At 49.2% G+C, this 27,836-nt stretch overlaps 1 protein-coding gene across 1 annotated transcript; it reads right to left on the bottom strand.

The window, feature by feature from the left end:
• Positions 1 to 1,951: 1,951 nt before the first annotated feature.
• On the bottom strand, positions 1,952 to 3,489 carry GJB6 (gap junction protein beta 6). The gene has a single exon (XM_045567689.1). The coding sequence runs from the start codon at positions 3,475 to 3,477 to the stop codon at positions 2,692 to 2,694; it is 786 nt and encodes a 261-aa protein (XP_045423645.1). The 5' UTR covers positions 3,478 to 3,489; the 3' UTR covers positions 1,952 to 2,691.
• Between the last annotated feature and the right edge of the window lie 24,347 nt (positions 3,490 to 27,836).

Genomic DNA, 27,836 nt, shown 5'->3' with positions numbered 1-27,836 from the left:
ATTTCTGGGCTGTGGGACCAGAAATTCTGATCTAGTAGATTCGGGACGCTATGGGCTGTAGTTTATGTTAATTCAGTCCTTATGATCTTGTAGCTGGACCTAGTGTTTGTTGTGGACTGAATGTTTGTGTCCTCCCCAAGTTAACATGTCTCACTCCTAACGCCCAGTGTGATGGGATTAGGAAGTGGGGTTTTGGGAGGTGACTAGGCGGAATGGAGTTGGTGCCATATAAACAGAGCTCCCTTGCCCTCTTGCCTGTGAGGACACTGCCGGGAGGCCCCAGCTAGAGCCAGGAAGCAGGCCCTCACCAGGCCCTCAATTCACTGATGTCTCATCTGGGACTTCCAGCCTCCAGAACTGTGAGAAATAAATTTCCGTTGTTTATAAGCCACCAGGCTGTGATAGCAGTCTGAACTGACTAAGACAGCACTCTTCTGGCAGATGTACTTCAGGAGAAACTTAAGATCTTGACCCCGTTAACATTGGCTCCACCTGAGAGGTGCCTGCCTCCTGCTTGTATTAGACTGTGGTGTGTGGGGAGGAAACAGAATACGGTAAAATTTCAAATCCCAAGCATCTGCTAAGTAGGTTAGAGGCTGTGGCACCTTTTCAGCCAAGAGCATCTCTCTGATGTTAGCGCTGAACTCAGATGTGAATCCTTGACAAGTGCTGGACATCCCCTTTCCATGAGCAGAGTCTAGAAGACCATTCATTGATCTCTCTTAGGGCTGGATTTATGCCTTCCCTTGTCCACACATTGAAAAGTTGAGTAGATACTGATTGCAGACAGAAGAGACTATCTCCGGTTGTATTATTATGTTCTGAGTGGGAAACCGATCTCTTAGTTAATAAGAGATGAATAAGGGTAGTATGGTATATAAAGAGATGATTACTTATAGCTTAGTGCTGGCCATAATTTAACAGACCACATTAATCCTGAATCCATAAATTTAAAAATTAGGTTGAGAAAAAGCTAGAAATAAATTATTTTGGTGTCTGTCTAATAAATCATACCAGGAAATAATTTAGGTTAAGAAGTACCTTCACATTTCTGAGGCTAATTAATGATAGCATCTCTGCTGTCTGTAGTATTACCTTTAAAGAGATTCTTGGCTGTAGTTTCACAGTTAATTTAATTCCTCCTCTTGGTGGATTTTCCCACTGCACTCTGCCTTGTGAATGGTCTCAAGGCATTCTGTTACATTACCAACTTTTTTCCCTGTTAAAATGACCTGAAAAGGCCTTGGCCAGGCCACTGTGTTCCTCAATCAGCATTCACCTACGTACTCCTCGTGGGTGGGAGAAACCATGGCAACCGCAGTTCTGGCACTGAGGGAGGTTGTTCACAGGGCTTCAGAAAGCTACCCGCACGTCTCCTACAGTGAGGAAGCCAGGAGCCTTCTTCCCTTCCCCACGCCATGCCACAAAGTCAGGAGAAAAAGGATTGATATTCCAGACGCCAGATGGTTCAACATCCATTTATTGGTGCTCAATATGTGAAGGGGCGTATTGGGGCAGGACAAAGGGGACGGGCTGGGCTCTCCTCTGTCCAGGAGGTAGCAGAGGGAACTCTGGGAAGCACACACCCCCCAGAGCGACACTGGGGAGGAGCGTGAGGAGAACATGGCGCTGCCTAGGGTGAGGTAGGGAGGGTCTCCAGGAAGAAGACTTTGAACTGATCTAGAAGGACAGGCTGGAGAAGGGGCAGGCAGGATCCTAGTGTTCCTAGTGTCCTGCAAGCCGCCCACCGTCTCCAAGCCACACACCTGCTGGGCTGCCGCTGAGCTCAGCCTCTGCTCATTTGTGGTGCGGATGCGAGAATCCCTGTTGCCGTCCGGCGCTCTCCACACACGGTGACTGGCAGCCTCCCCTGCAAAAGCCACCCAACCAACTCCTCACACGCTAGGGAGGGCAGCAAGGTGCCTGCGTGGCACAGAAACCATGATGCACGTGGAGGTGTAGGCAACAGGGCCGAGCTTTATTGAGGAGATCACAGTCACGTTTCAGTTGTTCACAATGATTGGCAAATAGGCTAGTTTAGAAAAGCTTCCCACTTCCATACCGCTCCTCTACATTCAGAAAGCATTAAAAATTGACTGTACAGTGAACACTTTCCACCTTACGAGTGTCATGACAGCTCATAAATTTGCCAAGAGACAATGCAAAACAATATTTACAACAAGACAGACCCTTTCAAAGTTCGAAATTCAGATACTTGTGGCATAATTCTAAACCTAACATCATATGTTTTTCCAGGTAAAGAAGACCAGTCATTATAAAAATACTTTATATAAATTCCAAGTCAGAACTAAAAACATTTCAATCCTATAAAAATATCTTTTACTAATAAAAAGTACCAATTTCTAGATAAATGCTCTTTATCAACAGTTACTAAATTTTTAGGAAGTACCCACTATGTCCAACAGTCCACATAAAACCAACATGTCAAAGTGACTTCAAGGCTCAGCTGTCAATCAGTCTTTTGTTTTTGGAGACGGACCACATATTTGATTACATTGCATATGAATGGCATGAGTATTCTACAAAAAGTTAACACAAGTATCTATTTATTATGAAAGTCACGTATAAAGACGAACTCTTCAGCTTAGAGAAGGAATTTTCAGGTTGGCATTGCTTTCTGGGGAAGATGGATGTTTTGTGGTGATTCAGCTACATTTTACCTTGAAGTGTTTAACTTGGAAAACCTGTGATTGCATTTTGACCGCTATCTGAAATCAGCTCATTCATTTCATTTTGCTTACTCTCTTTTAGGGTATGGTTGGGGTGATCTCTTTGCGTCTGTGCCCTTTTTGATCTCCTAAAACATACTTTCAGCAGCAGGTAACACAGCTCGGCCACATTAAGCAGCATGCAGATCACAGAGGCAGAAATCATGAAAATGGTAAACACGGTTTTCTCCGTTGGCCTAGAAATGAAGCAGTCGACAAGATTGGGGCAGGGGTCAATCCCGCATTTCAACACCCAGGGCAGGTGGTAGCCATTGTAAAGGAAATAAAACACGTACATAAAGGAGGCCTCGAAGATGATTCGGAAAAAGATGCTGCTGGCGTACGTCCACCACAGCGACCCCTCTATCCGAACCTTCTGCTTTTTAATGTCCTCCACGTCTTTGAATTCGTTCCTCTTCTCTCCGCGCCTGAACTTGCGGGCGGTTTCGTGCCTGTAGTAGGCCACGTGCATGGCCACCAGCAGCGCCGGGGTGGACACGAAGATCAGCTGCAGGGCCCACAGCCGGATGTGGGACACCGGGAAGAAGTGGTCGTAGCACACGTTTTTGCACCCCGGCTGCAGAGTGTTGCAGACAAAGTCTTCCTGTTCGTCACCCCACACTTCCTGGGCAGCCACCACAAGGATCATGACGCGGAAGATAAAGATGACTGTGATCCACACCTTCCCAATGCTGGTGGAGTGTTTGTTTACGCCCCCGATGAACGTGTGCAGGGTCCCCCAGTCCATGGCGCCCGTTTACTCCTAAGCAGACAAAAGCGAGCAAAGGTCAATTAGTGGCAAGTGCCTTTGAATTGACACACGCGCAGCGTCTCCAGGAAATTTATTTTAAAGTAGGCTGCGACATTTCACAGCTTCACCTCCCTGTCTGCTAGTAGGAGGTTTTCTAGGGCATGCCTACCCTAACAACATTCTAATGTTTTTCCCTGGAAATAACGCTTTTTCTGGGGGTGGTTAAGATCATCTTGATTCAACTGAATTTCGATTCCCTATTAGGCTGCTCTTTGCCATCCATCCAGGAGCACAGGTGAGCACACTCATTCCCCTGCTCCCTTTTGATCACTGTGTAAACACACATTACAGCAGACTGCCTTTACCCAAGGCTCACAGAGCTTCCACAGTAGAGTTTATTCATTAAATGGCTTATTCAAGGAAAAAAACTCATTGGAATGACATAATCTGGTTTACCCAGCAGACTAAAAAGGGAAAAAAAAAAGATACCAAACACTTATTAGTTTCTTTATGCAATATATTTATACTTTTTTCTAGCTTGAATAACATCATCTGCGGTAATCATGTGTTCTTAGGAAATCTAATATTGTCAACTACTGAAAGAGTCTCTTCCAAGAGAATCACAAGCTTTTTACAAAAACTGCTCTGTTGTTCTCCAAGTAACCAGGCCCAGGGCTGGCTCTGCCTCACCAGCAGCTCCCATTACCGCCAGGGGCCACCGACAGAGGGGACCCGCTGCCACTGCGACCCAGGGCCTCCCTGCTAGCACAGTGACTTGACATCCTGAGAGAAAAAAGCCCTTCTTTACAGCTGGAGAAACTGTTGCTACCATTCGAAACAGCTGCTGTCTTATCCTACACGGCCACAGAAGACTGAAGAATTGGTCAGCTTTCTCCTTGAAAAAAAGAAAGGACGAATCACAGACCCTTTGAGAATCTTTGGAAAGTGAAAGACCCTCTCAGAAGACTGTGCTCAGGCAACTTTTCACATGCTTTCAGGGGATGAGGGAGTCACCAAAGTCCTTTGTCCACCAGACTTAGAGAGCCTTTCTTGTCCCTGAATGGGCAAGGGACACAGGTCAGCTTCCCACTCTCGCCTGCAGACCTGGCCCCGCGCATCACCTTAGCTGCCCCTGGAAGCAGCCGGGCAATGGGAGGCAGCCCCGGCCGTCCTGGCAGCTGGGCGCATCCGCACCGTGGGAACCTGGGGAGCGTCTGGACGTGGCTCACGGCCAAGGGCACCAGAGCAGACTTTAGCTTGAGGAAGACTATGGGGCGCAGGACAGCACCCTGGGGACGTGTGGATCCAGAATGAGGCACTGGAGCCGGCGCTTAGCACTGACGGAGAGGCAGGAGAGACAGGGCACCGTTAAGGCTGTGGTTTCTTGTCCCTCGATGCATTTAATCAGAGGCCGTGGGAGTGGCTGCCAGGGGTGACACGGGCGGGGCACGAGGGAGTCCCCAGGGTCCATAACTATGTGGGTTTATTAACTCCGCCCCTTCATACACCACTTATTCCACAGCCTAAAGAGACTTTCAATGCCCACAGTAAATGCAGCTTTGATTTTAAAAACCCATGTTAAATAAGATGAATTATAAAATTAATTTTAGTTGCTGATGAAAGACATAATACATTTTCCTAATTGTTGATGTTCTATCCCAGAAACATTTCAAAATGTGGGGGAAGGAAGGAAAACATACGTCTTGACGTCTGAACACATTTTACAGCAGCTGCTCCCTGGGGCTCGGTCCTGTGGGTTTATACGGTGAAGATGTTCCCTTGTTAACCAGTAAGCAGTTCCCACTGCAGTCCGATCAAGAAAATGCCCAATCAGCAAGTTTTTGATTTACCAAATACAAGTTTCCCATTTTCTCAAATGCTTCAGAGCCCATAGAATTGAAACTCCCCACAGGCAAGAAGGCTGTGTTCTCTCCAGCCTGCAGCACATGGCCTGTCTGGACAGCCGCACTCGCGTGGCCACCTGTCACCTGTCCTTCTAGGAAGCAAATGGATCAAGGTGGCCCAAAGGAATTCTGTGAGGCTGAAGTCACAGAAGAGGCCAAGAGGTCACAATTTCCCCACAGGAAGCTCAGCCCCAGTTTTCTAGAAGCAGGATCCTTGACGTCTGCGACTTTGGGCCTCTCCCCCTTCAAAAACAGGGACAGTTAGGATGGCAACAACTTCATTTATTTCTTTTGATTTTTCTGGGTCCCCAAATGACATGCTTCGAGACTGTTCTATCAAAGTAGCGAACTGAAGGCAGTCTATTTTGCAATGCTTACTTCACAATGCTGATAGAAAGATCAGCAATTTACCTGTGCCTTTAGAGGTAGAAAAATCAATGAGATGCCGAGGTCACTGAGAAAAATGAGGTTAAACCCAAATACAAGCATATCTTGAGTGACCTCCTGGTTATGCTAGAGAGTCACCTGATCCAAGGTATCTTCCTGCAAGAGCCACAAAGGCCCTGTTACTCACAACAGCAGAGATGACCTGAAAGGAGGGGCTGTGTCCATGCACCCCGGCCCTGAGGGGGCTGCACCCGGGGCGGCCAGGGAACCTGGGCAGGTGTTTCCTGACAGAGCAGGCGTCTCTTTCCAGTCTTTTCTCTGGTGCACACGGAGAAAGGAGCACTCACCTCTCAACTGTCAGGAGAGAGGCCAGGGTGATGGGCCGTCTTGGGGTTACTGAGCCCCAAACTTCCCAACATGTTGCTACAGTCACTGGTGAGGCCTGGTGGCCCCCAGGAGACCTTCCCACTCAAGGAGCCAAGGGAGGATGGAGGGGGTAGTGGAAGATTCAGCAAGTTTTAAAGAGGACACTCATCTCTGACCCTCAGTGGGCAGAGCTGCAGTGGCCGGTGTGTGACTGCAGAGGGGCCCAGAGGAAGGACGAGGCAAGACGGCTCCAGCCCTCAGAGTCTCCCTGAAAAGACTCCTAACCCCCGGGCGCAGTCTTTCTCAAATGCTTTGGTTGGACAACATGTGAAGGCTATTTCAATTTGGGGAACTGTCACGAATTTCAAATCATTTTCCAAAATAACTGCACCCCTTGGAGCCCTTTGCACCTGTAGTAAACAAAATACCTCTCTCCTTTCCTCCCTCAAGAGGGTTGGGGCCAAGGGGAGGCGCTTTTTCAATACAGAGTAAAAGATTAACTCTGTCTCTGCAAACCAGAGAGGTTTATTTTAACTGGTGCCTTCCTGGCACTCTCTCTCCTTTTTTAAATTTCTTCTTCCTTCCTTTTCCCTTTCTTTTCTTCCCTCCTTCCTTCCTTCCCTCCTTCCTTCTTCCTTCCTTTTCTCTCTCTCTCTTTTCTTCTTCTTCTTCTTCTTTTTTTTTTTTTACCTAGCCCAACCTGAGAAGCTGGCTCTCTCTTAGGGAACGGGCAGACATACTTAGCTTCTGTAGTCTTCTACTTATAAGAAAGTGCTTACATTTAAACTTAAAAAGGTAAATTGAATTTGGTTTTGTGTCATATCTTACCACAAAGTTAGTGAACAACAACATGCTGCATTCTTGATACTAAACCTCTGGTACAAAATATTTAGCTCTAAACATAAGTAAACCATTGGCCCTACTTTTGAGGATACACACAGTATTAGGAAGATGGATTGTTCCTCCCTTTTAAAATTCAAATAATTTAGGTCTATTGGCATTCTACTACAGTAATGTAATTTCTCAGTTGTTTTAAAACTTCTTATTTAAGAATTTAATCACAACTAGCTTGTTTAATAATGCCATTTTAGTTTCACTGATGACAGAACCAAAACTAAAGCCCTATCAATTATAATGTTACCCCTCTGCATTGACCAAGAGGTGGAAAGTATCTTTTTCTAGGTAGTTGTTTCCCTTCAAATGACCCCTTTGAAGTCATTCAATGAGTATTTGACAGATCTGAGAACACACGCCTCCCAACTTCCACGTCAGCTGTGGGCAGCCGAGGAGTCTGCACAGACGGAAGAAAGCAATGTCAAGGCAAGACGCGCGAACCTGAGCCTGGTTCCCAGGACTCCCGGCGTCTCAGGCACGAAGAGCGAGGAAGGCCCCTCTTGAAGGGCGCAGGCTTTCTCCTGCCCACTCAGGCCCGCAGCCAGGGGCGCACAGCCACCGCACCAACGTCAGTCTCTGCTCTGGTGAGGATGTCACCTGTGGACGGGAAAACAGCAGTTGTTGCCAAACTCCTTGAACTCCTCCCCCATGTGTCTACTGAATGAACTTTGCGGGTGGTTTTTCTTCATCCCCAGAAATGTTAGGAGGCAAGTTCAGAAACTGCCAGTTTCCTGACGCTCCCTGCTTATACTCCCAACGTGCAAAACAAAGTTCCTCTTTAGTGCCCGTTCTTTTCCTGATCAAAACAATAATGCTACCCAATCTCAAACATCAAGCTCATTCCCTGAGCATGAAAAAAGGAAGGAGGCGGGGACAGTTGGAGACAGGGGGTATACCCCAGCTCCCAAATCAGCAGTTTCTAGAAAAAAACTCAAACTCTTTCTTTTATCAAGAAGAATCTATATTTTTTGTCTCTAGACATCTCAAGTCATCTAAGGGGCAATCCAATAGTTGATTTTTAAATTTATGACAAAAAACTTCAGCAACTGTCCTTTCAAAGTAATGACTAGTGATAACAATGGATTTAGGATTCACATACTTCTTCAAAATTAACTCAATAAAAGTGAAATCTTTTTCTGTCTATGGAGCCTAAATATGAACATGCACAGTTCATGGAACTACATGTTTCTTACTTCATTTAAGAATTCAAAGAATTTCCATTAAGTTCAAGTTTCCTTCTCTGGCTCTTTTTAGCAGCGTCTGTTCATTTGAGCAAACCTGTATCTTTTCTAAAAATTTAAGTTCAACTGGATTTAAATGACCCTGGGAATTAAAAGGGAAAAGGCCCCCTGTGGCCCAGCTCCACGCTCATGAATCGAGCAAGTGAAACGGAAATCCTGACCTAAGAAGTGTAGCCCGTGGAAGGACTGTGCCCCATGGCCCAAAAGCTTGGGTCAGAAATTATATTCCCACAATTTTATCCTATTTAATATTTTAACTAATGTATACCAACTGCTCCTGGCTCCCTGAATGTTCCGAGTGGATAAAAGATGCGTGGTGAGGATGTGCAAGTTAGAACTCTCCTCTCACCCTATTGGGATTGTTGGCCAGCTCTTCTGTCGTTCTTTTCCTTAACTCTCTCTCATAACTCAAAAGAGAAAAGTAAGAAAAAAAGAGAATAAAGTCACCATTGCCTGTGTTAGAATTTGTTTTGAGATAACAACCACCACCAGTGGGACAGGTGGCCTGACCAGCACCTTTGGGTTTTAGTCACTGTGTGGGGGCAACGGGGAGCCCTTCAGCCCCCACCCCCAGTTATGTGACAGGCTAGAGCCACGGTGTTCTCTCTTTGGAATCCCCCTCCTTGGCAGGGTTCAAACAACACCCCCAAAGACTCTGCCGGATCCAAACAACAGACAAAGCTCCCCACAGGAGCAGTTTGGAGCAGCACCCTGCAATTCTAAGGAAATTGCATTGGGGCAGGACATTTTCTTCTAGAACACTGGTTAGATTCAGCCAGAACTGGGGCAAGAAAATAGCTCTACGGCATTAAGTCCACTTGAAGGGAAAGAACAACGGTGCAGTTAAAGGCAACCAGGCACTCAGCTGACAGTGAGCTGCTAGGGGACGCTGAGGTCGCTGGGCCGGGGGTCCCCGCAGTGGTGGCCGCAGGTCCCTAGCCCCTGCGGGGGTCCCAGCACTCACCGCAGGACGGGCGGCCAGCTCAGTCAGCAAACACAGGGCTTAGGTGGCACCAGGAACTGGTCTCCTTCCCCCAACAGGAAGTACCTTCCAGCGCCTGCACCTTCTTACTAAGATGTGTCACCAATTACTTTTAATTACTGTGGTCCACACTATTGTCACGGGCATTTCACAAGTTCCTGGACATGCATCATGCAGCCCTACTGGTCGGTTCTCCCCGCGACTTAACCACCCGACCAGGGCGCAGGGTTTGGCTGACCTTAAACACCCATCCTTAACCTGGCGTTCTTCTCCGCAAATCCGAGCGGGACCCATCGGTGACCCACAAAAGCGAAGAGCATCCAAAAGGCAGCAAATGAAATGGGGGAAAGGGGCACAGGCCCCAGTCCGGCCCCTGCCACACACGATACACTTCTCAAACCTGTTGTGCAAGTCCGAGGGGACCGTGGAGGGTAAAAGTCAAACCAGTCCATCCTCGTTCCTGCGCGCACAGGCGCGGACGCGGGAGGATGCGGACGAGCCGGCGAGGGTCCCGGAGGCCCCGACGTGCGGCCCGCCCCCGCCCCCCCGCCACTGCCCCGCGGCCACAGGGCCCACCGGGGGGTCGCCGGCGGCTCCCGCGCCCAACAGGGGCGACCAGGGCGAGGGAGGGCACAAGCCGACGACCTCGCCTGCTTGGCTTCTCCGAGGAAATTCCTCCGACCCAGGGGCCGAGATGGCGCGGCCCGCTCGCCCCCCACTCGGCCCGCCAGCCTGCGCCCCGGGGGCGACAGTCGCGTCGCAGCGCACCGGGCGCCCGCTTACCTGCTCGGCCGGCGGCGCGGGGCTCGGGGCGGGGCGGCGCCCTCCGCTCGGGCAGGCGGGAGGGTCGCGCTCGGGCGCCGCCGGCTCTGGGCGCGTGACGGTCCGGCTGTCGGGCTGTCCCGCCGGCTTCGGGACCAGGCCCGGCTCCCACCTGCAGCGCCTTTTAACCGCGCCCCACCCCGCCTCTGCCCTGACGCGGCTCGGGCGGGCTGCGGGAGGCGCGCGCGGGGCGCGGGGCGCGGGGCGCGGGGCGGGCCCTCCCCCGGGGCAGGGGGCGCGGGGCGCGCGGGCTGCGGGGCGAGGCCCTCCTTCGGGTTGGTGGCGAGCGGGGTGCAGAGAGTGTGGGGGGCCGGGGCCTCCCCTAGGGGTGCGGGGGGCGGGCCGGGTCTGCCCTGGGCGGGCCCGGGTGCGGGCTTCGCGGGTGGAACCTGCGCTCGGGGGCAGGGCGGCCGCGAGAACCGGGGGCTCGGGCCGGGCCGAGGGAGCCCACCGTGGCGAGGCTTCCCACCGAGCCGCACCGGGGGGCAGTGTGAGGGGCGGGCTGCGTTTCTGCCTGGACACAGCCTCCTCCTCTCTGGACGCTCGGGTTCCCTTACAGCCGCCGGGTACCCTGCGGGCCCTCGCCAAGCGAGCAACCTGAAGGTTCTTATTAATTAATGACCACTTAGAGGAGGTGCGACGGTTGTTTTTATTAGTTATCTCTATCCTTCGAAGCTTCCTCGGGCAAGCAGAGCAGGGCGCACCGCGGAGAGACCCCGTTGCGTCCCCCCTTCTCACAGACCCACCTCAGAAAGCCCTGGGCCAGCGCAGGGGGCGGTGCACGGGCGGTGGGGTGGAAGCCCTGGAAGCTGTCGGGAGACCTGGCTTTACAGGCTCCAACCTGCCCTACATCAGACAAGAGGTGCGTGACTTGCTTATTCCACAAAATTGGTTGGCAATTAAATGTCCCCACCTAAATCCTATGCTGTTTGTTGGGTTATATTCTCCCATGAAACAGGATTGATGGTGGTTCTTAAGATGTCATGGAAGTTGAGCCAAGACTTTATAAAAATCCACCTTGGAAATATTTTATTTGAGAACCAGGTTCTCAGAGAATTGCCCCTGCCTCAAGTTTAGAACACTCTGGGGTGGCTCTGGGAATGGCCTTGAACCCCGGGGGTGGAGAGGCAAGAGGCCTCTTGAGCCTCCCGCATTGGACAGCCTCCCGCCAGGAGGGCCCTGTAGGCTGCTCCTGCCCCCACAGTCTGACCACCCTGGACTCACGTCTCCCCTCCGTCACTCCCCCAGACAAATACTCCAGCCAGGCTCATCTGTTTGCATAGGAAAACAATTTTTCTAAATGAATTGTAAAGTTCTTTGGGAATTACATAGAGTTTAAGCATTTAACATTTTATGCTAATGATATGGAATCGCTAAGGCTTACAAAGGCATCTAAAGTTGTGATTGGATGGTTTGACTTTGTGTGCCAAATAGGAAAACACATTCAGGAGATGATTACAACCCTCATGTCCACTTAACAGTATCACAACATTCTGAAAACAAGACATTGTAGTCCTGGCTGGAATCAGTGGCATGAAATTCATTTGATTATTATCTTCTCTCTGTATCTTAATGGTGATTTCTGAGACCATAGATTTAATTGGCACAAAATGTGTAAAGTGTGGCTCTCCCTCTGCAATATCAGGAGATTTGAAGGGAAGATGGGTGAGAGGCTCTTTTGAAGATCCATAAATTCTCTGGGTGGCCTCTCGTGCCTTCACCCAAAGAGTGGAGAGGTCTGGGGTGCACACGCTTGCAGAGGGACTCAGGTCTGACAGCTCTGGTTTTCCATGGCCGGCCTGGAAACACAGCACCAGGACTCTGCCTTTTAAGTGTCCTTGTCCTAGGTGCCTGGAAGGGAAGGAAATGTGCATTTCTTTGAAATAAAAACTAACATTTGTCTATTCATTGAACAAAAAAGCCTATATTGTACTTAGCAGAATGTCCCTTAGTCAAGGTTTGTCTGAGGTTTTCCCTCCTGATTAGATGGGGTGATGTGTTTTGGGAGGAAGACCACAGGGGGAAAGAGACATTTCCATCACATGTCGACGGTGCAGACGAGAATCAACATGACTCGTCCCTGCTGGCGTTGAGCTTGAACACCTGGCTGAGGCAGCGTCTGTCAGGTTTCCCCACGGGAAGGTGACTCTCCTGCTTTCCACACTGTGCTCGGTGCAAGGGAGTCTGGAAGCACAGCACACATGCAGGGTGGGGAGGGGTGCTCCACCTCCTAAGGGCGGAGCAGCTACATAATCATCGGTTATTTTTCTGCACACGAGACTCGTCCCTTCTCCCAATTTACTCATGTATTCAATCATTTATTTGTATCAGTGAAGACTCATGGATGTTTATTTTATACTTTGGTTTATAATCCAATACTACCTTCTTTATCTTCTTGTTCAAATTGCTTCAGCTTTGGCTGTTGGGAGCACTTTCATTTGGTTTCTCTTTCCTTTCTGATGCACACCCACCTTTGTGTGTGTGTGTGTGTGTGTGTGTGTGTGTGTGTAACACTTTCTTTTCAGTACTGTAAGGTGCTCTAGAACATATTGTATATTCGCGGCCCCAGCCCTGGAATCAGCCACTGCTCCGAGGAGTTGCGTGCACCGTTCATGGCTGTGTGCTGCTCACTCATTGTCCGTCTTCCCATGGGACTGCGGGCTCCTTGCGGGCAGAAACCACGGCTGCCTCGTCCAGCTCCTGGTGGCCCTGTACAGCACTGGGGCCATGCTTAATGTGTTCTAGGGCTTAGCAAGTGTTTGTTGAGTGAAGGAGTACGTTCAAGAAGTATTTGTTGAGTGGATTAATTGCAAATACTCAAAGATGAATCTGGGAGGTGAAAATATGGAAAAGAGTAGTTCCAGGGTATCTTATAATCAGTCAGGTGCCTTGTATTTAATAGAGTGGAACCTACAGAGGAGGAATAGGGCCTTGGGCTGACCCTTGAGGTTAATCTAACCAGGAGCCATGACACGTGCTGTTATAGGTGCTGTCAGATATGGAGGGACCCTCATCCAGCCAGGGGTTACCGGTGTCCTCGGTGACATACAGAGCACAGTGCTCTGGTCCTGGCTCCAGATCTGGGGACCCAGTCTTGCTTCCGACTCTCCCCATGTTTCCAACCCTACCCGAACTCTTGCAAAGGTCGCGACCCTTCTGCCCCTCTCGCGATGTGCCTGCTCTCTGCTCTGCTCTCCAGGCCGCCACCTCCCGGCGTCACAGCTGTGCACTTGGCCCCCTGGCAGGGGTCCGCTGGCTGGTGCGGACATTCCAGGGCAGGAGCCTGCAGCTTGTCTGTGCACCGCGGCCCCTTCCCCACCCCCCGTACTGTGGTCCTCACGCTCAGAGCCGCGCTGCGTCCGCATGACAGGTGGGTTCCTCAGTCCGGTCCCAGTGGCGTCTAGTGGGTCCGTGGCTGCTGGTGGAAGGTCTGAGCCCGACCACAGGGAGAGAAGCTGGAGGGTCCAAACGCTGAGCGATCGGGAGCCCGGGCCCAGGAGGAGGAAAGAATTGGAGAGGGAGGAGGCCAGGCCAGAAAGGGGCCAGCGTGGCCGTGCGACCACGGACCGTTGCCAGATGGGGACAGTTTCCTGAAGGTGTTGTGTGAGGGCCCTCCAGAGAAACAGAGCCACTGCATGCTCGCGCGCGCACACACACACACACATTGATCTATTGTAAGGAATTGGCTCCTGCCATTATGAGAACAAGTGCGAAGTCTGCAGGGCAGCCTGGAGCCCGGGGAGAGTCCATGATTCTGCCTGGTGTCTGAAGGCCGTGGGGGCAGAATTCCTCCCTCCCTGAGAGCATATCAGTCTTTTCTCTCCAGGCAAATTAAAACATCAAAATAATACTACACACCCATGAGAAAGGTGAAAATACCAAAGGCTGCAGATGTGGAGCCATGGAAATTCTCATTCACCGCAAGCAGGAATGCAAATTGTGCAGCTACTGAGGAAGACAGCATAGCAGTTTCGTGAAAGTCAAACATAGTTACCATAAGCTCCCTCAGTTCAACTCTTTGGTCTTTACCCAAATAAGTTGAAAACATGTCCACACAAAAACCTGCACACCGTGTTTATAGCAGCTTTATTCATAATGGACGAAACTTGGAGGCAGCAGGTGGATGGAAAAGCAAACTGTGGTACATCCGGACAATGGGATGTCACCCAGCAATAAAGAGCAATGAGCTATCAAACCACAGGAAGACATGGAAGAACCTTAAATGCGCAGCGTTAAGTGAAAGAAGCTAATCTGGAAAGGCTGCACACTGTATGGCTCCAGCTATGGGACATTCTGGAAGAGGTACAACCGGAGACAGTGAAAAGACCGGTGGATTCCAGGAGTTGGGGGGCAGTGAGGGGTGAATAGGTGCAGCACAGAGGATTTTGGGGGCAAAGAAACTCTTCTGCATAACATTACAGTGGTGCACACTTGGCTTTATACGTTTGTCCAGACCTATAGCAGGTACTACAGCCAGTGAACCCTATAATGTAATCTACTGACTTCAGTGAATGACAATGTGTCGATATCGCTGCTTCAGCTGTAACAAAGGTACTGCACTAACGCAAGAGTCAACAACAAGAGAAACTATGCCCGGGGAAGGGGTACGTGGAAACTCCATACTTTCTGCAAACCTAAAACTGCTCTAAAAAAGAAAAGTCTATTAATTTTTAAAAGGCCCTTTGGTTCTTTAGCTTAATGTCTTGTATTAATTATTAGAAGAATATTCTGTAACTATAGCTTTTACATATAAACGAAACAATAAAATGTCTAAACATTTTGTTCTCTTAGTAAGTTCTCTATTACATTATTTCCTGTGTTAATTTTCTTTTTAATTCATTCAACAAGTAGTTGAACAGTCGCTGTTCTGGGCCTTACACAGTGCCTTGCACGTACTGAGTGAATGAATGAGGGAGGCAGTGAGCGAGGCTGGCCTGCTGGAACACGCTAGGCTAGAGCCCACTGGCTCTCAGCACACACGGGCTTCACCCCTCATCCCTCTCTGCTCTCCCTCCTCTCGCCCCTATCTTTACGTCAGAGGCTGCTCCAGCCTCCACACAGGGCTACTCATTTCCAATTTCCATGCTGCAGCTTGTTAAAAGGTTTAGGGGCTTCTCATTTTTATAGCAAATCAACCAAGAATTGGAAACAAGCAGACCTTGAGGTTGCTCATACCCCTCATTTGCAGGATGGGGTTTCTCAAAGCATTTATTTTTATGAGGAGCAAAGTGGATTTGGACACAGTTATTCATCTACTAAACAGTTATACCCTCATTCAAGAAAAGAGCTCAGGCCAGGCATAGAGGCTCATGCCTGTAACCCCAGCACTTTGGATGGCAGAGGTGGGAGGATCGCTTGAGGCCAGGACTTCAAGACAAACCTGGGCAACAGAGTGAGACCCCGTCTCTACAAAAAAATTTAAAAGTTAGCCAGGCACAGTGACATGCACCTGTGGTCCCCCTACTCAGGAGCATGAGGCGGAAGGATCAGATCAGCCCAGGAGTTCGAGGCTGCAGTGAGCTACGATTGGGCCACTGTACTCTAGCCTTGGTGACAGAGTGAGACCCTGTCTGCCCCAGCGCTCCACCACCCCCCAAAAAAGAAAAGACAGCTGGGAGCTCAGCCAGGTTATTTGCAGACTGTGACCTGAGCTGAGCCTTTGACTGAGTACACCAGACCTGTCTGGGCCCAGTCGTAAGACTTTGACCTAATGCCTAAGCTATTTTACCTTCTTAGGCTCTGGTATCAAAGCTCCATAGCTGAAATAATCCAGGCAGACGGAGTCCTCTATCTTAACTGATGAAGCAAGATTGCACCCCACTACTTCTCTTTTCAATCTTTAACTAAAAACTTGGCCCAGCTAAGAGAAGAGCTGCTGCCTAATCTCTTCCTTCGGACACTGGGAGGCTCGATCAACATCCATCTTAAAGCTGACAGCGGGGTGTGTCTTTGATCTGGTGCTGTTCCAGCCGGTGTCAGAGAAGCAGCTTAGCATCAGTCGTTCCATAGCTAACCCCTGTTGAGTGGCACCAGACTGTACTAGCTTTTCTAACAGGTCCTCACGAGCTTGAAGCCATCCCTTGCCTACTTGAACAGGGCGAATAGTAACCCCTGGCAAATGAACAGTGAAGAGTTTGATTTCATTTGTCCCTTGTGTGCTAGGTTTTCACTGGAGCTAGGCAACAGGAAGGGACATTTATTATTATTTATAATGCTACATTTTGTTACACAGCGAGGAAAGAAGGGAAGGGAGAAAGGCAAAGCATGGTGATTAGCGGTATGTAAGGAGGACTGTTGACAATTGTCCCAAATGCACCCTTCCTTCTGAGTCCTCTGTCTCAGGTGTCCCAGTCCTGCCTCTGGCCCCAAACCTCGTTACCCTTAGCGGCCTCCCCACCCTCCACCAGCCCCCACGGTGCGTCTTTCCTCTGATTTCTCTTGTGTCTCTGTTCTCTTTTGGATGACCGTGGTCAGGCCCTTGTCACCTTTTGCATTCATTGCATTCATTTGTTGAGTGTCTACAAGTGTGTGAGGCCCTGGAGACACAGGTGGTCTGACAGACCCAGTCACCACTGTCGCGGCCCCACCGTGGGGACACAGGTGGACCTGACAGACCTTGTCCCTGCTGTCACGGCCCCAGCAGGGATGCTGGCAGCGAGAGGAGCATTAAACAAATGGTCATGAGTGTGCGAGGATTACGACAGGGAGGGTCAGGCAGCCTGACCGTGGGTGGCAGGCAAGCGAGCAGCCCGTGGGGTGCAGGGGACGTGTCCAGAGGCTGTGACATCCACGTGGAAACCAAAAAGGATGGCTCTGGGTAGTGAGGAGGCTCTCAGCCTAGAGGATTTGCAGGGCTGGCTTTGGCTGCAGTTTCTTACCTCTCCACGTCGCTGCTGGAGCTGTTTCCAAAACGGCCTTGACCCCCTCGCTCTGCTCCTTCCGTCCCATCCTAGAACCCTTTGCCATCAATAGAACAACGTCCACACCACTGAGCACGCCTACAGCTGCAGACTTACCTCCCGGACACACTAACACAGAGTTTGCACGTCTGTCATATGCAGTTCCTTCAACACAACTTGCAGCTTTGGAGCCCCGTGTCTTTGTGCTGTTCCTTCAGTAGGATCTTGCTTTCTCTGCCTCGCACGGTCATTCTTGTTCTTCAGGGCTCAGCTTGAGGCTGCTTCTCTTTTTTCCCATTAATAATATTCATTTTCCCCTGACTGTTCTGAACTGTGTTACTCATGCGATCAGCATCCAGACCACCCTCCCATGAGTCATATTGGAGGTTTATTTGCATTTCCTTAGAGTAAAAGACCCTTGAGGACAGAAACATTATCATTGCCTCTCCCAACACCGGCACCAGCATCAGCACTTAGCACCCAGCACCAGCATCAGCACTTAGTACTCAGCACCCAGCACCAGCACTTAGCACCCAGCACCAACACCAGCACCAGCATCCAGCCTCTAGTGAAGTGCCTTGCTTGTGGCACATTTTTCATTAATGTATATTAAATTGAACAAGCACTTACTTCCCTAATTCCATTAATGACTTTAAAGAAGACTCTGTGTATTAAGAATTCATCAGTGCAAAGTCATGACTCTATGGGTGTGAGATTGCTGTGAATGTTTTTGCATTTAAATAAAAATGAATATGCTATAATTGCTCACACCTAAGTCTGTGCAATTTAGTGTGGTATAAGGAGTGTCACTGAGATACTTTCTAAACGTGTGCTGAGTGGACAGGGTTAAGCCCTGCAGAGCTATTGCACATGGAATTAGGAAGGTGGAGTTGAAAGTGAACCCCAGAGCTCCACTCTGTAGGCAAAGTAGCACTAAGGCGAAGGATCGCCACTCCTGACTGGCAGGCACTGGGCTGGACGGTCCCTCCGTCCCCGCAGCAGGTGTGCTGCTCAGTCTGACACCAGGCTCGGGACGTGCATCTCCCAAGCTCCTCGGAGTGAAAGGAGGAGGCGGTTATTCCTGCCGACGTGCTGTTAGTTTTCAGCGCTCTGCAGTTTAGGAGGTTTTTACACACATTGTCTCATCTGAAAACAATTCTCAGAAGTAGATGAGGTAGATATTGTTTTCATTTTACAGAGGAAGAAGCCAAGGGTTCAGGACGGTTCATTTGTTTCTTCATTTAACAACTATTTATTGGCCGTGGCTGTGCAGACACACAGAGTCGGGGGGCTTGTCCTGGCAGGGGGTGGGCTGGGACCCAGGGCCCCCACGTCACTGCTCTGAGCTTGGTGGAAGAGAAAGCTTGGGAATAGCCCACCTGCACATGTCTTAGCTGCTCATGCTTCGCCTCTCCGCTCAGGCTGAAAGCTGAGCTGCAGACGAAGACGCCAACTCCGCTCCTCTTGTGTCCTGCAGGGCCCGCGGAATATTTCCCTGTTGGACCTTTCACCTTCCAGCCTTCGGGTCCAGCCAACCAGTCGTGCTACATGAGAGCTTAGTCCCTGAGCTGTTTCGGTCTGTGCTTGCTGGACAAATACTTTGTTTTTTTAAGTGGGTGGTCTGCTCAGAAAACACCACTGGCGTAATAGCCCGGAGCGGCTGCTTGTGAGTTCCTTTCATAGAAGCTGGATAATTGAACGTCCTGACGTGAGACGCCTCACACAACACCGCCAGGGGGTCCTCTCAGAGCCAAACAAGCCCTCAGGCTCCCAGGCCTGGAGCTCAGGACAGGCAGGGCAGCAGCCTGGCCTCCCTCTGGGGGGTCTGCAGGTCACCGTGCGCCACCAGGAGCTGGTCTCTGCGCTAGGTGGGTGGCTCAGGTGTGGGCCTGTCTGAGTCAGGAGCCCATTCCCCGCAGGAGCCAGGGGTGCAGCCTCTGGGGTCCCCCTCCAGGCACGCCTGCCCAGCCCCCTGCACTGAGCCAGGCTGAGGAGGCGGCTTCCCTGGGCTGCTCGGTCCAGGTGCAGGTTGTCACGTGGCTGTTTCTACCCTCAGCGAGCTGCTTAGTGACACAGTCACATTCTCCATCTTTATCTGTTTCCAGGAGAACAGAGCCCAGAACTTGACCACGAGGCAAAGCCTCAGGATGAAGGGGAAAGATTTTGGTAAAACTTTGCCCACATCTCCATCAAGACTGGACAATATTATCCATCGTTTCTTCAGGCCCCAGCAAAATCATGGGGGCATATAAAGGTCAGTGAAATGTTTGAAAGGAAAATCATTTCTTTTAGGATAATGTCCTGCCTTTTCCATCCAACACCTGATTGCGTTAGAGTTAGGGAGTATGCACACATCCCCAACGTGGCCAGTTGACCCTGTTTTCTGACACAGGTTGGTGACACAGAGATGCCATGCCATGACACAGAGTGATCTGACCTGGTTTCACCTGCAGAGCTGTCTGTCACTCCTGGACAGCCTGGGGCTGCGCCCACACCCCTGTCGGGGGGTGGGGGGGAGGGCACAGGGAGCTCCGCGGCAGAGAGTACGGATGGCTGTCAGCGCAGGGGCGGCACACCCAGCCACACGACCCCTGCCCCGAGCCTGCCTGGCAAGGGTGCTGCTTACTTGTCCTCACTCAAGTTCAGCACCCAGTGGGGACGCCCTGTAGCCATGCCGGAGTGTGACTGGAGACTCTGCAAGGAGCAGTGGGGAGAGTGGGCCCACGCGGTGTCTCGGGCAGGTCCCTGCAGCATGACGCACGCTGTCGATTGTAGATCACACGCGGCACGAAGGTGCTTTGGTGTTGCCCGTTCTTCCCAACAGGACAGCGGTGGAGTCCTCGTCAGGAGAGGCCGGGAGGCTGGACCAGTGGGCAGGTCGGCCAGTGGCTCTGGCCCTGATCTCCTGCCCCTAACGTCCTGCCTGGGGCCCCACTGGCCCCCCTTGCCCACGTCTGCCTCCCCCTCCGTTTGTGCTCCCTCATTCGCCTCTTAGGAGGGGAGCTGCTCCCGCCTGTGGCTCCTCACCTGCCACCACCAACCGTCACCCTCACTTCAGACAAGTGAGAGCAAGGACAGAGAGGAGGAGACATTGATCGTGGTGCAGTGGGGGACCGTGGGGCTGGTACAGCGATGGCTGTTAGTTGCATGTACCAGAACTAACTTCGGGGACCTCCAGGAGTGTCCCAGGCTGCAGGGGGCTGTGCAGAAGCCTGGCTTCCGGTGACCACATCCTGCTTAAGCACAGAGTCCAGGAGCTGCTGCCCCTTCTCTAGGTGGCGTCTCAGCAGGGGGAGAGTCACGGAAGATGCAGTGACAGCATCCACCACCTGGGCTTTGTATAGCAGACTGCAGGTCACACAGCATTTTCACAGGGACTCTTATTCCGTCACCTCCCACGGCCTCTGACCCATGCGCTTGTCTTCTGGCAGCATTCTGAGACCCTCTGCTGTTTATCTGTGTTACATTTGGTGCTTAGAAACAGACAACTTTTTAGATTTATCATTTATCATTCGTTAGTAGTATTAGAATCCAAGTCACACGTAACCTTTTTGTTTACTAATAGCGTCGAGTTTGCTGTCAACTGACAGAGAAATCAAGGCTTTTGTCTCTACTGGGAGCTCCTGTTGGAGTGTTGAGCTTATCTTCCCCACCTGGCCTGGGACTCTCCGACACTCCGTGTGGGCGACACCAGGACGAATTTAAAATGTATCCTTCACCTTCCCTCCTCTGCCATCTCCATCTTTGATATCTTTTTCCTCCACTTTTGCATCTTTGCTTTTTTCAGGGACCCTTACCCTGTGCTCCATCTCCACTGGCTCTTGCCTGCGCCGCTTCTGACTCATTTCTTTTAAGAAATGAGGACATGAAAGTTCAAGATCCTGTTTCCTCGAGGTGTTTAAGTCGAAGGGATTCGCTGGAAACATTTTCAGGTGTTCTGAAAGCTGTCGAAGGAGCTGTTTGGAGGAGAGAACTCTGCCGAATATTTCCGATTCCAGGGACTGGTCCCAGTGCCCGTGGTTGTGCAGGCGGGTGTGTGTCTGATTTTAAGCGCTCTACCGTTTCAGAAGACACATTTGACACTATACAATTTGAACGCTAAACCTTGTTCTAGTTGTATCCCACAGTTTCAACATTGTATCTTCACTATCATTAGGTTAAAACTATTTTCTACTTTATCTGGTAATGTCTTCTTTGACCCATGAGTTAATTAAGTGTTTAACTGATACATATTTGAGGCTTTTCTATGTATCTTTTGGTTGATTTTTAACTTAATTCCATTTTGGTCAGAGAACATACTCTGTGAGACTTTAATCTTTTGAAATGTATTGAGACTTGTTTTAAGGCCCAACGTATGGTCAACTTTAGTGAATAGTTCATGTGCTCTTGAAAATAACGTGTATTTCACAGTTGTTGGCTGTTGTGTTTGGTGGGTGTCAATTAGGTCAAGGAGGTTGATGGTGGCATTCAGATCTTCTGTTTTCTTATTGATTTCTTTTTTTTTTTGTCTAGTTCTTTGTCAATTAATGAAAGAGGGGTGTTACTATTTAACTATTGTTGGAAGTAACTATGTCTATTTTTCTCTTTTGTTCTGTCAGTTTTTGTTTCATGCATTTTCAAGCTTTATTGTTAGGCAATACACATATAATTGTTATATATATTTGTGGTAGATTGGCCTTTTCATCATTATGAACATATCACTTCATCTCTGGTAGCCTTCTTGTATTGAAGTCTATTTTGTCTTACACTAATATAGTTACTCCAACTTTTATATAATTAGTGTTTGCATAAAATATCTTTCTCCATCCTTTTACCTTCAAGTAAGTAAATTGAAACTATTTATAAACAGAACATATTTTGGTCTTGCTTCCTTTTTTTCCCCAATCTGCTAATTTTTGCCATTAATTAAATCTTTTAGTCCATTTATGTTTATTGAAATTATTGATATGATTGGATTTAATTCTGCTGTTTTGCTATTTCTTTTCTATTTCCTTTTCTCACTCTCTCTTTTGCCTCTCTGTTCCTCCTTTCTTGATTTCTTAGAATCAATTGAATATTTCCAAGTATTCCAATTGAATTATTTATTCTATTGCCTTTTTAGCTTTATCTTTTTGCATTATACTTCAACAGGTTGCTCTAGGGAAGTGGTTCTCATACTTTACGTACATCAGAATCATCTGGAAGGCTTGTTAAAACACAGTTTGTTGGGCCCCACCCCCCGAATTTCTGATTCAGTAGGTCTGGGGTGGGGCTCTAAAATGCGCATTTCTAACAAGTTCCCAGATGATGCAGCTTCTGCTGGTCAGGATCTGCCCTTTGAGAACCACAGCTCTGGGAATTAAAATTTGCATCTTTAGCTTTTTACAATTTACTTGGAGTTAACATTGTAGTATGGTATGTGACATACAGCATACAGTTCCACTTACCTACTGCCTGATCCTGGGTGCTGTTGCTGTCATATATATTTTATCTACATATTTGAGAAAACCCTCAATATATTGTTTGACTTTTTGTACTAAATTGTCACATGCCTTTAAATGAAATTAAGAGGAAAAAAAGAAAAGATATAGCCTGTTTTTTTTTGCATTTACCCACATGTTTACCATTCCTTGTGATGTTCATTCTTCCTGGAGATTGCATTTATCACCTGGTGGTCTTGCCCTTCAGCCTGAAAAACAACCCTTAGCGTTTCTTGAAGAGTGTGTCTGTTTGCAGTAAATTCTCTCAGGTTTTGTTTGCCTCAAAATGCTTTCACCCTGCCTTCATTTTAAAGGGTATTTTTTCTGGAGATGGAATTCTGGGTTGATGGATTTTTCATTTTATTTTTTATTTTATTTATTTATTTTTTGAGACAGGGTCTTACTCTGTTGCCCTGGCTAGAGTGCCGCCACATCATCATAGCTCACTGCAGCCTCCAACTCCTGGGCTCCAGTGATCCTCCTGCCTCAGCCCCCTGAGTGGTTGAGAATACAAGCCTGCACCACCCGCCCAGCCAGAAATCTTCGTTTTAAATAAGCGCCCCAGGCCATTCTGATACAGAGCGTCTGTAGGCCAGAATATGAGGAAAACTGTAGTGAGCGTCTGGTAATAGCACCTGTTCAATGAGGAGACTACCAGGAGCCTTGACTGTGGTGGTTTCGGCGAGTGGTGGGGAGGACGGGCTTTGGGGAGCAGACGCGGACAGTGCTCCCTCTGTATCACGCTCCCCGTCCCTGACTGACCTCTGCTGCTCTACAGTCACATTAGACTGAATCGGGGTTGCCGTCTGTCGATCTACGTTCTTGGCATAAATGCGATGGATCCGCAGATCTGTTAAAACTGTCAAGTTCTTCTGTCCCATGAGACCTTGTAACCACCCGATCCGTTCTGCTCTGGAGTGACTATGTCAGCATGAGACAAAATAGCCTTCTAGATAAGGAGGCTCCCAGAGATAAAGCAATGTTTCGTATTGATGCAAAGGCCAATACACCACAAATACATAGCAGGTATATGTGTGTGTGGCTAATAGTGCCTCTTGAAATGCATGAAGCAAAAACTAACAGAACTGAAGAGAAAAACAGACAGTTGCTTCTAACGATAGTTACACAGTAACACCCCTCTTTCATTAGCTGACGACGGCGTCTGAAGGCCTCGTTGCTGGTGACACTGGTGCTCGGGAAGAGGCAGCGCCGGCCTGACGGACGTGTGCGGGGGACAGACAGGACGGCTGGAAGTCACCAGGTTGACACTTGGACAGGGAGGCAGGGGGTCCCCAGGACTCGATTTTCGCAGCATATGAAGGTGTCTGCAGGCCATATCTGCTTTCTCACACGGGGAGACAGGCTGTGGAGGGAAGAGTCGTGCTGGGGAGAAGACCAGGGTGACACATCACAGACAATGAAAACTGTCCCAGGGAGATGCAAAAGCCCCCTGCGGGGCTCCAAGGGCAGAGGACATGAAGAACACACCAGGACAAGCGGCCTTCCCCGTGCAGTAAGATGGCGGCCGCCCAGCCACAGGCCGTTCTGTGGACGCGGAGAACAGTCTGAACGGCCCCGGAGTCCAGAGGTTGACCACGCGCCTTCCTCACGCCACCTTGGTCTTACCAATTTAGTTTCTTCGTTGGCCTGTAGTGACCTGTTGGGAACATACAAATGATTGTATCGTGGCTCTGAGCCCGTCACGGCCAGTGGCGCTTGTTTACTCTGCGGCTGGCTTCCTGTGACTTCAGGGTGAATCAGCTCTCCAGGCTTTTTGCGGTGGGAGCAGCCAGGGGCGCCGGGGGAGCTTCCTCCGTAACTGTAAATTATGACACTGAGAGATAAAGACCCCGTGGGTACCGTCGGAATGGAGCCAGTCTGCCACCACCACGGGACACAGTGCTTGGGGCTATGCATTAAAGGTGAGACCAGGCTCCACCCTCAAGAACACTGTGCTTTACTACGGGAAACCAGGGACGTCAAACCGCCGCCATGCGTGTCAGCAAGAGTCGTTTGCCCGCATGGAAGGGCCTTTGTCGTAGGAGGACACGGGGTGGACAGCGTGCAGCTTCCTGAAGGAGGAGACACGTAAAATAAAGCAAACACGTGGTGCAGCAAGTTGGAGGTGGGCGAGGGGTTTACATGGGATGAAACAGGGCCTGTCTACGTGCCTGGCTGCCATTGTGCAAAAGCCCCTGCGAGATGCCCCAGTTCTGCGGGATTAGCTCCTTTTTCCAGTTTTTCACAAAATCAGGTTATCTTTGTCATCTTTCTTGTTGGTCAGGCTCTTAATGATGACATTGTTTCGTTTCACCCTCACGGCCGACAGCCCCTGCAGGTGCCAAGACCACCGGGTCACCTTTATTTCCACCCTCGCAACTGTCCAGCAGAACCGGGGGAGCTGCCGAGTGGCCTCCCAGACCCCAGGTCCCCCGGGGTATTGCGTGTGTCTCCATTTGGTTAATTACAGATGTTATGTCCCGTGGTGAACAGCGACTGTTAGAAATGGTACCTACATGGATCGTTTGAGCTCAGGAGTTTGAGACCAGCCTGAGCAAGAGCGAGACCCCGTCTCTACTAAAAATAGAAAGAAATTATATGGACAACTAAAAATATATACAGAAAAAAATTGGCCAGGCATGGTGGCACATGCCTGTAGTCCCAGCTTCTCAGGAGGCTGAGGCAGAAGGATTGCTTGAGCCCAGGTGTTTGAGGTTGCTGTGAGCTAGGCTGATGCCACGGCACTGTATCCCGGGCAACAGAGTGAGACTGTGTCCCCCCCAAAAAAAGAAAGAAAGAAATGCTACCTACACTCCCACCAGTTGCAGTCAGCGCTTACTTAGGACTCACTCCTACAAATTTCAGCCCTGTATTCAGCTGTCACTTTTGCATTCATTTGTATACAAATAACGTTATCAGCTGCATCTTCTCAGTTTGATTTTAAGCTTCACAACAATCCTTGAAATACTGTGTTGCGATCCCCAGATCCCCATTCTGCGGTTGAGGTGACTGAAGCGCAGGCGGTAAGTGACGTGCCGAGATGCACAGCTTTGGGCAGGACCAGAACCTCGTCTCCTGGCCCGGGGGACGGGACTCAGTCATCATGTAAGGAATCCTCGATCTGGAACCCACAGTCTGCCAGCAAAGGGATGAGGATGGAGTTCTAGTCCGTGAGCTCCGTTAGGAAGTGACTGAAGCTGGTGGCTCTGAGCAGTCTGGTGCCCAGTGGGTTATCAGCTGTTAGTTCCCTCCTCCTGCCCGTAAAGCAACAGGACCAGTTTGTTCATCCGCGTACACCCAAAGGAGTCCTTACGTAACTGAATGACAACTGTTCTCTTCTGAGCCTCCCATGTAGAAGGTAGAGTTTTGCCTGCAATGGAAACTGTTTTAAAACTTTTCGTTTAGAGTCACTGTTTAATTTATCTGCTGCTATGTATTTGCAAAAATCATGCTACAGGATTCCTCATGGCTTGTGGGTTAGCAGGGCTCAGCGGGGCAGTTTCTGCTGCTCTCACATGGGGCTTTTGTGCAGTTGTTTTCTCTTCCTCCCCTCCTGGCCCCCCAACGCTTGGTAGTTTGGCCTGAGTTTGTTAGTGGCAGCCGGCCCCTAAGGCGAAGCTTGCAGCTGCCAGGGCAGCAGTTGTGCTGCATTCTACTGGCTGAGTCACGAGGACAGCCCACATTTAAGCACAGGGGACAGGCCCCACCTTTGGTTGTCCTCTTTAGTCACAGGCGACATCACAGTTATCTCTTTGCAGAGCATGTGCTAATGCATGTTTACAGTGCTCAAAGCATGTTTATGCGGTTATCTAATGCGATCTGCAGAGCAATTATAGCCTGTGCACCTAAGGAAGCCACATCTCACAGCAGGAAAGTGACCTGCCCCAGCTCCTGCCCATAGTGAGAGGTGGAGCCAGAACCTCCGGGGTCTCCTGAACCCCGGCTCCGTGTGCTACAGAAGCTGCTTTTGAACACACCTTCCCCCTGTGGAGGTAGAGTTGATCCTTGGAACAACCTGAATGTCATTCTGCACCAGGTTTGGTTAAAGAATAAAGTGATTGGTGTAGCTGGGTGAACACAGCTGGTCAAATATGGGATGAGACCAAGCCCCTTGTTTTCTGGCGTGGCTCACAAATGGCGCCCGAGCATGCGGAATACCAGCATGGTCCCCCAGGGGATACGAGTCCCTTTGTCAGGCCACACGTCACCCTCATGAGGACGGTGCACCAGGAGATTTCCTCAGGCAGGTTTCTGGGGGCAAAGGAGCCAGGAGGCCCAGGACAGGAGCTGGGCAGGTGGGTCTCTGAATGTCATTTCCAGCCCTGTCGGGCTGAACTCTGTCACTTCTGTACTGGTTTGCAGTTATTCTGTTTTCTTTTCAAACTTCAGAAAAATATGGAGAAAGAGGGAAACTTTGAAATTAAAACGTTTTATCTTTTAAAATTTTTATTCCTAAATGAGTCTCTCCAGTTTTTCTTTCATTTCCCTCTTGTCTCCAGTGCTTGGTTCTTTCAAATCACCCTCTGTCCACAATAGAAATAATCCTTTCCTTAAACGTGACCCATTTATTAATAATTTCCCTTTCTATTGCTTCTGTGGGGTTGCAATGTCATTTTCACCCTGCATCGGACTCGCTATTTTCCTTCTTCTTATTTCATGCAAATAGTTCTCCAGTCATTCTTGTGACTCTCACTTTCAGCCTCACATTTTCATAAGATCAGTTATTATTTTCTTCTCTATTTTATTTTTATTTTTGATTCTTTGAATTCACATCCAGGGTTAACATCACTCCACAGTTTATAATCTCCTGTCATTATTGTCTCATCCAAAGTCCCTCAAATTTTATTTATTTATGAGTTATATATTTCATTTAGTCCCATATTCCTTCCCTGGTTCAGTGACTAACAGTATTGCTGACTCCACGAGTGGAATTAAACTGTAAAGGATTGTGTGCCCGTGTGTGTGTGTGTGTTTATGTGAACAATTCCTTCTCTTTTTTGTTGATATGTAATAGCTATACATATTTTGGGGGTACACGTGATAATTTAATATATTCATATAATTTGTAAGGATGAAATCAGTGTAATTAGGATATTCATCACCTTAAATACTTGTCTTTTCTTTATGATAGAAATGTTTGAATTATTCTCTTCTATGTATTTTGAAATACATAATAGATTTTTGAAAACTATAGTCACTCTACTGATCTATCAAACACTAGGTCTAATTCTCCTATCAAATTGTATATTTGTACCCATTAATCAACCTATCTTCAGCCCCTCCCTCCCTTCCCAGCCTCTCTAACCACCACTCCATCTTCACGAGATCCACGTTTTTGGCTCCCGCATATAGGTGAGAATGTGCGAGATTTGTCCTTCTATGCTTGGCTCAGTGATATTAAT

Source organism: Lemur catta, chromosome 13 (assembly GCF_020740605.2).
Source record: "Lemur catta isolate mLemCat1 chromosome 13, mLemCat1.pri, whole genome shotgun sequence".
Taxonomy (NCBI): Eukaryota; Metazoa; Chordata; class Mammalia; order Primates; family Lemuridae; genus Lemur; species Lemur catta.
This window is presented reverse-complemented; position numbering and strand designations above follow the sequence as displayed.

Excerpts from the sequence above, each read along its gene's own strand:
- GJB6 (XM_045567689.1), bottom strand. The coding sequence starts at position 3,477 with ATGGACTGGGGGACCCTGCACACGTTCATCGGGGGCGTAAACAAACAC.